Below are 14036 nucleotides of genomic sequence, written 5' to 3'. Positions count from 1 at the left end.
TTGCCTATCTGTCATAAATGTATCACATGATGTTTTCAAACTATTTCAGTGAGGTTAATCCAAGCCAGGAGCCCCTGGAACTACCACCCCTGCAAGGTGGAGGGTTTCTTACTTGGCTTTGGGAAGCTTGTGCAAAGGTTCTGGCAGTGTCCCCAAGCTCTCCTGCAAATTCCCAAAGCTTGGCACCTTGCTCACCTTCGGGGAAGGGAAATAAATGGAGAGTGGGTTTTCTTCCCCTCTCCCTTTATTTATTTCCCTCCCATCCCCATCTGCACAAAGCTGTGATCACATAAGTAAAATAAGTGTAAGATGCGACTTGCCTGTATAACACTTCTGCTTTTATTCACAGTGCATTTAACCAACATAAACATGGCAGAGTGCGTGTGTTTGCCGGTTAATGTTTTAATGCAGTTAGGCTCAAATATATCATGAAACAGATATGAGCACAAAAAAATTGCCACTGTTTATTTAAATAACAATCACTATTCTTGGATGATTGGTCTAATCTTCATGCTGGCTTTCTTCAGTGAATGCCAGGACCCTTTCCAATTCATCCATACCATGCCATCATCTGTTCCGTGTTTTGCCATTTCTGAGGTATAATGCCCACCCCAGTAGTATCTGCCATTTGGATTGGCGGAATGGCAACGATTGTACCACCAACCACCACCGTCTTCTTTGGAACACTGTTTCTTTGGGTCTGGATTTGGCCTGCGGGGTGAAATATACAAAAGGTATGTTTTACATGCACCAATAAAAAAGCAAATGCATAATCTTCAAAACCAACATATATTAATTTATGTTATTAACTGTTTTCAGTTCTGAATTTTAAAGTGCCCTGGTGAAGGGTGGGTAATACATTTAAATTAATAATAGTAATGATAATTACAACCATAATAAATGTACTTGTGCACCCAGTAATAGGTGTATTTTCCTTGGACAAAGTAATCTCTATTAATCAACCAGGAGATCATCCCATGGTTCTCCGAATGATGATTTATATAAATTACAGTGGTACCTTGGGTTAAGAACTGAATTCGTTCTGGAGGTCTGTTCTTAACCTGAAACTGTTCTTAACCCGAAGCACCACTTTAGCTAATGGGGCCTCCCAGTGTCGCCGCCATGACGCCGCCATGTGATTTCTGTTCTCATCCTGAAGCAAAGTTCTTAACCCGAGGGACTATTTCTGGGTTAGCGGAGTCTGTAACCTGAAGCGTATGTAACCCAAGGTACCACTATATATAGCTTATAACTCTCAACACTAGGGTACTTTTTATAATCTGTTCCAGCCTGACAGCATGATCCTATACATGTCTAATCAAAAGTAGCTCTCCCTGAATTAGAAACACCCCCCCCCCAAAAAAAAGCCTGACAGATGTATCTGTGTGCCCATCAGCCATCGGTGTTCATTTATTGCAATGGTAATAAACTATGCCAGCCTAACAGGTTGCAGCCGTGCAACATTAAGAGTTGCAAAGGAAGCAATTCATCTCTGGTCATACCCAAATGTGTGTGCCAGAGTACAGTAGCAAACCAAGTGCAAATGCATACACATACCAGCCATCATTGTCTCTGTCGAAAGTGCTGAAGAACATGCTATTGTGGATTGTCATTGTTCGGTTTTCGCCATACAGCTGCGACGCTCCTTCTAACAAGGCGTTTCCAGCTGTGCCCCTGTAGTTACTAACTGAGAGCTGATACTTGTTTGCTTCCCCCTGAATGCTGAATCCTCCATAGTGTGCTTTAACCTTATCACCATTCCAGTCTTCCAGTTCGATTAAAAGCTCAGTGGGTCCCATTTTGGTAAGCTGGCTGATTTTGTCATTTCCAAGCCAATATTCACCTGTGGTATAATGAAAACACATTGGCTAAAGCAATCTTCAGAAGGGGTTTTAAGGAATCTATTCTTTGTCCTAAATCTGTAAAACCTGAACCAAACCAGGCAGTTCCAAGAATTATGAGAACACCTAGCTGGACAGTGAGTTAAAACCATATGTCATTTTTTTTTAACAACAGAAACAGAGAAATCTTGCTTATCCCTGCTCTTCTAATCTCCCCAATGCAACCAACAGTCTTTTATTGATTTATGTAAGAGGAAAGTTCAGAGACTGTTAAGACAGCTACAAAAAACACTTCTTGACACTGTTTTGCTGTGCAAACTTTATGCATCGATACAAAAAGGAAGCAAAGGTAGTCAAAAGTGGCAGGCATTAAGGCGGCACTGTTTATCAAACCTGGGTCTCCAGTTGTTGTTGGACTACAACTCCCATCATCCCTGACCACTGGTCCTGCTAGCTAGGGATGATGGGAGTTATAGTCCAATAACAGCTGGAGACTCAGCTTTGAGCAATGTTGTAATGACGAAGGCATTCATTAACACAGCCACTTGATCCATGTGACTGCAAGTACAGAGGAAGATGCATTATACCGAGTGGAACTATTGACCCACTTTGCTCAGGGCTGTCTACACTGACTGGCAGCATCTGTCCAGGGTTTTTGGCAGGGGACTCCCCCAACCCTACCCAGAGAAGCTGGTGAATGAACTTGAAACCTTCCACATACAAAGCAGATGGTCTACCACTAAGAAATGATGCAACTCCCAAGTTGCAGTATGTCCTCTCACATTCTTCACCAGCCAAAGCAGCTGATAATAGTTCATTAATAAGAAGCTGCTCAGAGTCAAGATTCTTACCAGGGGTGTCACAATAGTTCTTTCCACCACTGGATGCAACATTTCCAAACCCTTTTTTATAGGAATCCCATGGTCTTCCAAAGTTAACACTGCCATCTTGGCGGTTTTGAATAAGAAGCCAGCCTGGAAAAGGTAAAAGGATGCAAAAATCACCAGTCATTAACCAAAACGAAGAGAAGAAGAAGAAGAAATATGCTGGCACAGGTCATTTTTGTGTATCATCAATATGGCCTCAGTAATTTCTGTCTCAGTGTGTCTGAATGTACTCATATATAGAAGACTTCAGTAAAATAAATAGCTGCACATTTGTCTAAAGAACATGCACTGTCTATTTGGACATCCTCATATCATTTCAATAGCAGAACTTGTCAGTGGATCATTGCTTGTGTAACAGAACGATACCTGCTAGAAATAATGAGATTTTAGCAACTGATTTCTCATGGGGTCAGATGCCCACTCTCTGGATTATAACCTGAGATTTTTACCTTGCCCATCTTGAGATGGGCAGGATATTTAATACCAAAATATGCAACTATGCTCTAAAAATATATCATCACATCAAGGGTGGCACATGAGATTTCAAAGTGCTAAACTTTGATGTGATAGTATCCATAACACATAGGCTACTGGGGGTGGGGGAGGGAATCTTCTCAGAATTGAATTCCGGCCGTAGAGAATGTGCATCATGCTTAACTACCAAATACTTAATTTCAAAGTTAAGTTGACAGGCTGTAACTGTTTTCTTGTTAACGCAAAAGCTGCAGGTGCAATACAGTTGGTGCCAATTTCTTTGCCACTCTTTCAGTTCTCTTTACTCAACACAGTAGCAGCTTCAAATGGGCAGCCTCAGTGAGTCTTCTCCCTGAATAGCCTCCCCTCTCTCCTTGCCACTGTCACTTGGATTTGTTCTCTCCCTCTGGGACCAATCCACACCACTGCCTCCTTCACCTTGCTCTTATCTCTGTTTGCATCCTGGAAGAGGCAGATGATCAGGCAGGAACAGCACAGGTGGGGAGGGGCAAGGGGTCCTGGAAATCCGCAAGGAACTCATGTGAGGCACTGGCCCAACTCACCTCCATTGTCTGTTTTCATGTCGCAATAAACTCTGTATGGTTTGAAAAAAGGATCCGGTTGGACGAGATACATTTCAGATGTTTCACCTCCTTTTCGAATTATGTCTTCGCACTCTGTAATCAGAAAGCCATGATATATATTGCTGAGAAAGCTACAAAAATCTCCCCCCCCCCCAATAACTTGGTATTAGTAGAACCAATTACATACAGGCATAAAATTGTTTACTGCCTCCCACTTACTTTCTAAAGGATGAATTAAATCGAGAGGATGAAAGGAAGGAAAGAATACTGTACCTGTACTGTCCCACTCACATCCCTTTGTGTTTAGGGTCCACACCCAATACTTTTGGGGATCCTACTGATGTGAAAAGTCTTTCCTCCACCCGTTTTGTTAAAATACAAGGTTCCCACAGTAGAATGAGGTAATAAGAGATTTTCATTAGCTTAAGCCAGCATGTCAGTGAACCAATTACCACGAGGGCCATCAACCATTTGGGAAGAAAGGAGAGGAGAACAGCAGGCAAGTTGGCCTTAGGCCAAGAATGTGGAACCTGATGCTCTCCAGACATTGCTGGACTACAACTTCCATCATCCCTGGCCATGCTGGTCAGGGATGATGGGATCTGAGAATCCAACAACAACTGGAGGACCACACATTCCCTGTCACTGTCATAGATCTTGGGATGAAGTTACAGGGCTGCTGTAGCCAGACCATCACCAGCCACAATGGACACAGAAGCTATAGCTGGGGGTCAGATTGCCCTGCTCATTATTTGGTGGTCACAAGAGATGCCTCATTGGAGATGACAGTGTGGTGTAAAGGTCTCTGTGAATGTGCCGGTGGCACCCTCAAGGCTGCCTGTGCATCTGTCAAACTGCGGAGCAAGACAACTCAGGGAAGAGAGAGATTACCTTTGCCCGACACCACAGGTATATTGCATGAAACTGTACAGGGAGTGCGACAGTCTTGCAACTGAGAAGTGACAGTTTTTTGCAGCTCTTGTATTTTCTTTTGCAAACTATCCACAACTGAACGAAGAAGTCGCAGGTTAGTTGGGATGTTGTTGTCTAGGTTATCTTTGATGAAAGTGTAGTGCTCCTCAACCTCCTTGTTGTATTGAGAAATTACATTCTGGTTATCTGAAAAAAAAACCAAATTCATGTATACGTTTTTTAAACAAAAAACTGCTAACAGAATAAAAGAGCATTTATTGTGTCAGTACATAGACCATAGTAGACTTTTTTCACCCAATAGGCTAGTAATCCGACACTGACTCTCACTGCCCTCGCATTCCTCTGCTGCATCCTTTGCGTATTTCTGTAGATTGGAAGCACCTTGAGGCAGAGAACTGACCTCTCATTCTTTGTAAAACAGCATCAGTGTTAATAACACATCCTACTCAGAGTAGACCCACTGAAGTTAATGGTCATGACTAATTTAGGTTCATTAATTTCAATGGATCTACTCTGAGTGGGACTTAAAGGTAAAGGGACCCCTGACAGTTAAGTCCAGTCATGGCCGACTCTGGGTTGCAGCGCTCATCTTGCTTTATTGGCCAAGGGAGCCGGCGGACAGCTTCCGGGTCATGTGGCCAGCATGACTAAGCCGCTTCTGGCGAACCAGAGCAGTACATGGAAACGCCGTTTACCTTCCCGACGGAGCGGTACCTATTTATCTGCTTGCACTTTGACGTGCTTTCGAACTGCTAGGTAGGCAGGAGGAGTAGGACTTAGCCGCATATATATGGAGGGTACAATAGAAATAATAAATACTAATATGTTATAAGCCATGATCAAGATTTGACTTCTGCTTTATCTCCTGGACAAGCACTTCAGATGTTTGTAGATGACATCTGCCTATCTGGTCCAGCATGCAAGTCAGGAATTATTACCCTGATTGGAGATTAATGGCTGGCTGATATGATCAAACTGCCATACTGCTAAATGTGTCATTTTCACACATGGCTCGTACATTCCAATCCCAAAATAAGTCTATTCAAAATAGACAGCAGTGTTTACGTTTAAGAGGGAAGCTTTTAATGTTTAATAGGTCATTGTATTTTAGTGTTCTGTTGGAAGCTGCCCAGAGTGGCACTATTATTATTATTATTATTATTATTATTATTATTATATGCTATTTTTATGTCTGATTTTAATGTCTCTGCTTTTTTCTATTTTTGTTGTGTAAGTCACCTTGAGACACCCAATTACAAAAATACAACTAATACATAAAGGTAGGGACTAAAAATTTTTTAAGTGTGGTCACGAATGTGCCCTCTAGTGGTCTTTATTATCATTCATCCTTCTTGAGAAGCCTTTCAGGATACCCAGAGCAAGGCAGTTTTGCCTATGTATTGATTTGCAGCACGTGATAAATGACAATAGCAGGGTTTACCTAGTATTTGTTTCTGTTTCTTTGCTAGCCTCTCATCCAGCAGATGGGTATAAGAATATATAGTTGAAGAGGACTGCTCTAGCTTCTGCACTTTGTCTGTTAGATCCTGCACAGTTGGCTTCACCGTCCTTTCCTGTTTCAGCAGCGCAGTCCGCAGCTCACATCCAGTTGGGCATAAGACTCCCTTTAAAAAGTGCGCACACACAAACACAATGCAGCTGAAGGCAGTAGGTTAGAGTTAACATGACATTAAGTACATTTTTTTAATTCAATGTGCATGCTTTTTTAAAAAAATTATGCAAGTAGCGATGCCATCCCATAGTGCTTGGGTGTGCATGGAGTTCTGAATGGGTAAAAAAGAGAGAGACACATAATTGGCCCTGTCTATCTGATTGCTTAATTCATACATGACCATGAGTGATATGGAATTGAATCACAAGAAGGGTAAAGGTAAAGGGACCCCTGACCATTAGGTCCAGTCGTGGCCGATTCTGGGGTTGCAGCGCTCATCTCGCTTTATTGGCTGAGGGAGCCGACGTACAGCTTCTAGGTCATGTGGCCAGCATAACTAAGCCGCTTCTGGCGAACCAGAGCAGCGCACAGAAATGCCATTTACCTTCCCACCGGAGTGGTACCTATTTATCTACTTGCACTTTGACATGCTTTCGAACTGCTAAGTTGGCAGGAGCAGGGACTGAGCAACGGGAGCTCACCTTGTTGCGGGGATTCGAACCACCGATCTACTGATCGGCTAGTCCTAGGCTCTGTGGTTTAACCCACAGCACCACCTGCATCCCTTCAAGAAGGTTACCTCCACAGAATTTCAAGCATATATGGATTGGGCATACAAAGTAGGTGCTAACAAATCAATTAATTGGCTAGCCACACATTTGTAGCTGGTTTTGTCATAACAGATGGCTAGTAATTGGGAGAGATAAAGAATAGAATGTCTGTGTTATGATGTGTGAACAAGATGAGTTCTTAAACCATTAAAATAGCTATTGTTTAAAAGCAGCTGCCATATAAATACCTGATGGCCACACAGATGTTTCACTACAGACCCCGCAAAGTAGCTCTGATGCAAGCTCCCCAGCAGTGCATGTTTGTAATTTTTGAAATATCAGGATTACAGCCCAAAGCAAACCAACAAGAAATGGACTGATAAGCACATATACTTTCCCACCGAAGTGCTTCCAAGAGGTAGCCTTATCAAACAGGATGAAACCTACTACTTGCTCTTAAGAATTATTGTCCCACCACACTAGTAATGCACATAAACCTACCAGCTCTTCCGACATATGTTTGCAGCCTCCATGGTCAGGGAATGCAACCTGCTCTCTTTTTCGGCCAGCCACAGGTGGTTTAGTTGGACGAGCCCGATATCTAAAGCCACTACTGGGAGGAAGAGGAGCTGGACGGAGAGTTGGATATGGCTCCCGTTTTTTGTTCAGTGGCCTGTGACCTCGTGCATCTACTCCATCGCCGTCAACCTGTTCACCGACGGCAGTGGGAGGATAAATAATCCTGTTACTGTTATAATCTGCAAACAATTTACATTATAAAAAGAATACATCATGCATCTACCAAAGTATTTATTCCTCCACAGTTTTGTTCATTTTCCAGCTGCTCTCTCCTGTATAGTTTGGGGTCGGGGCTGCGTATTTTTAAGGTTTTTACAGATGTTCTTAATGGTTTAAAATGTTTTCATCTATTTTACTTATTTTTCTTTAACCTGTACTGTTTTGCTGCTTTGTCGTGTTCCATCTGGGCTCCTTTGGCAGGAATGGCAGGATGGAACTTGAATAAATAAAGCTGGTAGGTTCACATGTAACGCTAAGTCATAGTTAAAACAAACTAAGGTTTGTAAGCCAACAACAAGCCATGGTTTTAGATTGTGGTTTGTTGGCAGTGAATAAAGCACAGTTAAGCACTGGGCAGGGTTTGTGTGTAATACTAAGTCATGGTTTAATAAACCATGGGTTGGTATTATGAACAAACCAGGCCTACTCTAGTATTTTGGACTGGAGCAGGGGGCACAGGGGTCATCAAGGAAGCTCAGAATAAAACTGTATGCAGAAATCTGTGGTTGGAGGCAAGTAAATTCTTCAATATATTTGACATTCTTTTGAAACCCATTAGGGGATGGGGAAATCACTTAGCATGTGATCTGGAGAATAACAGCAGATAGAGAAATGCTGCCTATTTATTCTTTGCTTGCAAATGCATCCTTCCCAGCATGTTTTTAAACTAAAAAAAAACTGCATTGAAATGTGTAGTTTGGTCCTAACAATTATGAGTTTTTGTGCTTAAAAATACATAAAGATGCATAAGGAATAGGGCTAATGTTCCTTAGATATTCCTAACCTAACATCCCAATGAAATGAACAAAACCTGAGAAAAAATAAATCCAAAAGCAATGGAAGGCAAAAATCAATTTTAAGATAAAATGAGATAATATATTACAATACAAATAATTACCCATTGAACTTCATTCAAAAGATTAACTGAATTCACAAAAGGTGACAGTGTTCCCATAGACAAAGTTCATGTGCTACTGAATTGTCATGTTAGAGAAATTTTCTTCCCCCTGATGGTCTCATGTCCTTTTCAGTATCTTACGTGGAAACAGTCAAACTATACCTGAATAATCCCATGAGGACCAGCAGGCTTTCCTCACCCCACCCGCCAGCTTTATTTCAAGAAATGAATGATAAATGTCTCTGGAATGGCAATATTAAATAAATTCTTAAATTGGAGGTAAGTGCATTTTTTTCACACACACAATTATTTGACAGCAAATTATAAGCAAATATATAAGTTTCTGGAACGGAATCCATAATTGTAAGCATTATGTGGTTTGTTTTGCTTTAATTAAGAAGAAAACTCGGTCTTACCGGAGCTGTGGTTGTGGCTACCTATATAAAGGAAAAGGGAAGAAAGAAGGGAAAAGGATCAGCATTAATTACACATAACTCAAGAATTCAACCCTTCTTTCTTACATGTTTAATTTGCAAATTATTATTTCCTTAATGCAAATAAAATGGTATTCGGTTTTGCCTCTATTTTCTGAAATCTAAACCAAAAATGCGAACACATGATTATTATTATTTTTTAAAAAACCTTTATATTCTAACCTCCTCTTCATCATCATAGTCAACAGCAGCCTGGGATTTAACGACGACGACAACAGAAAGGAGAAACAGCAACAGTAGTTTCATGATTTTGGATTGTGTGAGCATCTTAGCAGCTTTCCTCCCCTCTGTAAAATCAGAGAAAGCAAGTCAGTGATCATATATAAATGAATCAACCTGAAGTATCTTAGCCGGTTAACGATAGGTCTGCCGTCCCACACACTGTTAATATTTAACCTAAATGTTCAGAGTTTGTGCCTGGACAAAGTCTCCAGTTGAGCAACACCTTCTGCTATGTACCATCTTCAATGGAGGACAAATAGGTGTCATTTAAATATAGCCCTGTTCATTTGCGGAAATTAAAAATGTTGTAGTCGTAAGAAATTGGGTAAAGAAAACAGACTAGCAGTGTTTGCAACTGTAATCAGGGTCTTGATAGTCTTGTTCCTTCGTCTCCTTTTCGCTCTTCAGGTCTCAGCAAACCTGACCCAAAGCTATGTATAACTACATTGTCTCAGATCTAAAGAAAGTTAAATGTCATCCTTTAAATCCCGTTGAAATCAATAGGGAGAGTTATTTGTTGTGACTATGCCCCATTAATTCCTATGGAGTTGGTCTTTCCTTTACTCACGTGTAGTTTCAAGTCTGTTACTGTAATTTTACATACTATGGTTTTGGATATTTTTCATACTTTGTAAATGCTAACTTGGTCTTCAAACGGCATTGCATGCTGCCCATCCTAAACCACGTCATCTCCATTTTAAAAAGTGCAATTTATCCTTCAACCTTAAGTCTCACTGTGCAACAGATCAGCAGCTTTGAATGCTTACACAATGAGAAGAGCTTGTGCAAATCTTTAATGTGGCACATCAGCCAGATTAACCAGATGACGATTTTTATTTAAGCTTATCAGTTGCATGCTACCTCAAGCTTTCTCCACGCCAAACAAAGTTTTATAAGCATCTATCGTCTTCCTACTAACAGTGCCTAGCTAAGTGAGATTGAGGGGTATCAGATCTCCTGCTGCAATCCAAGCCCTGCTGGCTTGGGCCAGCCAGCACAGGAGATACGTGTGTGACTTATCTCCTTTTTTCCTGACATGGCTCTACTTGGAGAATGGCCATAGCTCAATGGTATAGCATCTGCCTTGCATGATGAAGATCCTAGTATCTCCAGGAAAGGATGGGAAATACTCCTGCATTAAGCCTTGGGAGAGCCATTGCCAGGCAGCAAAGATGAGCCAGATGGACTGATGGTCTGACTTTGCATGTGGTAGCTTCTATGTAAGTTATGCCAGCTTCAGGAAGTCTGATCCTGGGGCCCAACAAACATACAGAGATGGTCTCTGTCCTACCAGTGGACATACTTTGGGGCCTAATATTGACTACTATTAGTGAAAGAAATGCCAGCGGTAACTCTAAGCCCACAGAAATATCCATGAGCATAGTTGTACCTTGGAAGTCGAACGGAATCCGTTCCAGAAGTCCATTCAACTTTCAAAGCATTCGGAAACCAAGGCACAGCTTCTGATTGGCTGCAGGAAGCCCCTGCAGCCAACCGGAAGCTGTGTCGAACATTCAGATTCCAAAGAACAAACCGGAACACTCACTTCCGGGTTTGTGGCGTTCGGGAGCCAAAACGTTTGACTCACAAGGCGTTTGGGATCCAAGGTACAACTGTAGTTGCTAGAATACCAGTTGATAGAATAACAGCTGCTGGGAACTTGAGCTCAAATCCTGTTTGCAAGCTTCTCAAAGGCATCTAGTTGAGAACAGAATGCTGGACTAGATGGGTCATTGGCCTGATCCAGCAGGCTCTTCTTATGTCACAATGTCGTGTAAATACCGCTTCCCAGAACAGCAGTTGGAGCACACAGGAGAAACAGAAATGTGTATATAGCCAAAAACTTGACTATCTGGAGATATTTAACACTATTTAGCAAATGTATAGCCATACAAAATTGTGCTATACTTGGAAGTCTCACTGAGAGTTCAATAGGACTTACTCCCAGGACCAGAGTTGTTGAAGCTCAGACTTTGGGACACCCATTCCTGAACAAACTTATCTATTATTTATTGGCTTGTCTCAGCCTAGGAGTATGTGGAAATGGAGTAGTGAATACAAATGTCCCACAAATCCACCTAATCCTGCTCCCACTAAGGCAAATAAAAACCACCACCATTAACTCTGGCTATAGCCATTAAAAGCCAGACCAAACAAAAATGTCTCCCAGCACTTCTTGAAAATGATTATGTTCAAGCCTTGAATATCCATGGGATGGAAATTACACAATTTTAGGGCAACACTGAGAACCTCTCTTTGCATGTCCTTGTTGTTCAAATATGGCAAATAGGTAATGCAGTATGTTCATTTCCTTGAACTGTTATGAAGTACGTTGCTTTTTCTTTTTTTGATGAGGCAGGAAAACGACCATCTTAGCAATTATTGGAAGGTACAGTAATTCATTCTACTGAGTGAGAATATGTAGCAGATTCTTCTAGCTCAAGAGGTGGAGGTAAAGAGTTTTTCTTAAAACAAGAAAATGTTGGCTGACATTTCTCCTTTTCCTAGGCTTTCCTCTTATTTACCTATATATTTGGACAGTGGAGAACAGAGACCCTAAACTGCATCGTTGGTTTGTTCATTCATGGTGCAATGCCCTGCTTTGACTGATAAGCCAAGGCCACTAGTTAGTGACTCTCAGATCAAATGATATGTCTGTGTGCAGCTCTGCAGAATTCTATGAGTAGGCCACAGATAAGCCACTGTGTTTGTGCAAGAGGGGGCTTGGTTGTTAACTTATTTAGAAATGTCCTTTTCCCCCAAGCGGGGTTGCAAACCTACTCTGTCTTTTAAAAGAACAGTGCAAACATGAAATCTCTCTCTGACCCTCTCAAATTGTAGTCTGAAGGCAACAAATATTTGTAGTAGTTTCTCGTAAGTGAGAATACATCATGACAATATGCTGGAAGCAAGCAAGCAAGCACACACACACACTTTTAAAGATTAATGTGTGGGATGCTTCCTGTTTATTTTCATCAGCTGAGTTAACCCGGTTGTGAAATTTAGCATGGAACTTGAACAAAACAATTAAAAAAAGCTCTGAAAGCTCTCCAGAAAAGTGGGACTCATCAAACGAATAAACAAACAATTTAAAAGACTTCTGTCCATATCCAAAATAGTTAGCTGTAAAAATATTTGGAAGAAACTATAATCTGATACGATCTGGGATTTGTTTGTTTTTTGAAACTTCTTGGAAGGAATTTGAATCTTGGCTATCTCTAGCTCTAAGGGCAAGCAAGGATCTTTTTTAGAAACAGTGCAGCTGCATTTCTACACATACATGCCTAGCAGCATGCATGTTTGCTCAGAAGTAAACCACACTGAGTTCATTGGGGCTTACTCACAGATAAGTATGTATAATATCAGAGCCAAGTAAATCTTGCCAGATTTCTAATGTTAAAAAAACAGAATCTTTTTCTTGAGGTCATTGAAAAGCTAACTTATGCACTCTTCTGTTCAGAATCTGTAACTACACTTAGTGCCTTCTGAGGTACAAAACATAACTGAAGCCATCAGATTAAACTTGTCAACAGATGTAGTGGAACTCAGTTTTACAGTTATTATTACACAATGCTGTACACACGCATGCACAAACATTCCACAGCCACTTTTGCAATTCATTATATTCAGTGTGTCTTGACGGTATGGGTGCTGCCTTGAGCACAATATTCCCATTTTTATTTTCACAAATTTGCTTTAAGCTTTATTCAGTAGCGGCATCAGAAAAAACTTAGTGGGCAAGAATAGAGTTGCCACCATTTCTGCAGAGCAAGCAGCAGTGCTAACAGGTACAACCTCTCAAAACTTAATTTAATTACTACACAAAGGTAGAAACAAATAAAATGATTTAAAACAGCAAAAATAAGTAAAAATCCACAAACAATAAATTACTGCAGTGACCCAGGGAAAATTAAAATATGTTACTATACCAGAAGTGAATGCAGCCCTCAATATGAAAAAGGTTCCTCACCCATGATATAAATAAAGGTGGCATTTGAACTGCTGTAGTGCATTACGGTAGTTTCAGCACAGGGATAAGTCATACCTCGGATTATATACGCTTCAGGTTACATACGCTTCAGGCTACAGACTCCACTAACCCAGAATTATTACCTCGGGTTAAGAACTTTGCTTCAGGATGAGAACAGAAATTGTGCTCTGGCGGCGCAGCGGCAGCAGGAGGCCCCATTAGCTAAAATGGTGCTTCAGGTTAAGAACGGACCTCCAGAATGAATTAAGTACTTAACCCGAGGTACCACTGTATAGCATTCATAGGAAGCTGTGTTATGCCAAGTCAGACCATTGGTTCACCTGGGTCAGTACCATCTGCACTGATTGGCAACTGCTTTCCACGGGTTTTATCCGTCTATCCAATGAGTACCTTTTGCATGCTAAGGATGTGATAACTGCTGAACCACAGCTGTTCCTGGTTACTTCCCAACACCGCCACAGTTTAATGCCTTTGGAAAACTATCCAGCATCACTGATGTACATGGATTGGAGCAGCCTTATTCCCACTAAGTTTAAAGGGATTATTCCAAAGGACTGCAGCTTCAGTTCGTCAGGTAACACAGGAAAATCCAATCTGATACCTTACCCTGGTACTCCAGTCATGTTCTGCAGCCTTACTCAAACGGAATTGATTCCTGGATCACACCAAAATATGTTTCAGATGAGTAAAT

General features: G+C 41.2%; 1 protein-coding gene across 1 annotated transcript; it reads right to left on the bottom strand.

Moving 5' to 3' along the window:
* Positions 1-316: 316 nt before the first annotated feature.
* FGB (fibrinogen beta chain) lies at positions 317-9434 on the bottom strand. The gene is made up of 9 exons (XM_028744371.2): positions 9295-9434; positions 9055-9075; positions 7444-7650; positions 6161-6344; positions 4678-4905; positions 3766-3879; positions 2693-2815; positions 1558-1843; positions 317-711 (listed from the first exon to the last, which is right to left on the bottom strand). The coding sequence occupies exons 1-9, from the start codon at positions 9397-9399 to the stop codon at positions 483-485; spliced, it is 1497 nt and encodes a 498-aa protein (XP_028600204.2). The 5' UTR covers positions 9400-9434; the 3' UTR covers positions 317-482.
* Positions 9435-14036: the final 4602 nt, after the last annotated feature.

Source organism: Podarcis muralis, chromosome 9 (genome assembly GCF_964188315.1).
Source record: "Podarcis muralis chromosome 9, rPodMur119.hap1.1, whole genome shotgun sequence".
NCBI lineage: Eukaryota > Metazoa > Chordata > Lepidosauria > Squamata > Lacertidae > Podarcis > Podarcis muralis.
Note: the sequence above shows the minus strand (reverse complement) of the source record. Positions and strands in the feature narration are given on the sequence as shown.

What these genes read in the sequence shown, in the direction of transcription:
- FGB (XM_028744371.2), bottom strand. Translation starts at nt 9,399, where the DNA reads ATGCTCACACAATCCAAAATCATGAAACTACTGTTGCTGTTTCTCCTT. An exon ending in ACTATGATGATGAAGAGGAG is followed by an intron (nt 9,076 to 9,294) that starts GTTAGAATATAA and finishes TCCTTTATATAG; the next exon opens with GTAGCCACAACCACAGCTCC. An exon ending in GACAGAGACAATGATGGCTG is followed by an intron (nt 712 to 1,557) that starts GTATGTGTATGC and finishes TTCACCCCGCAG; the next exon opens with GCCAAATCCAGACCCAAAGA.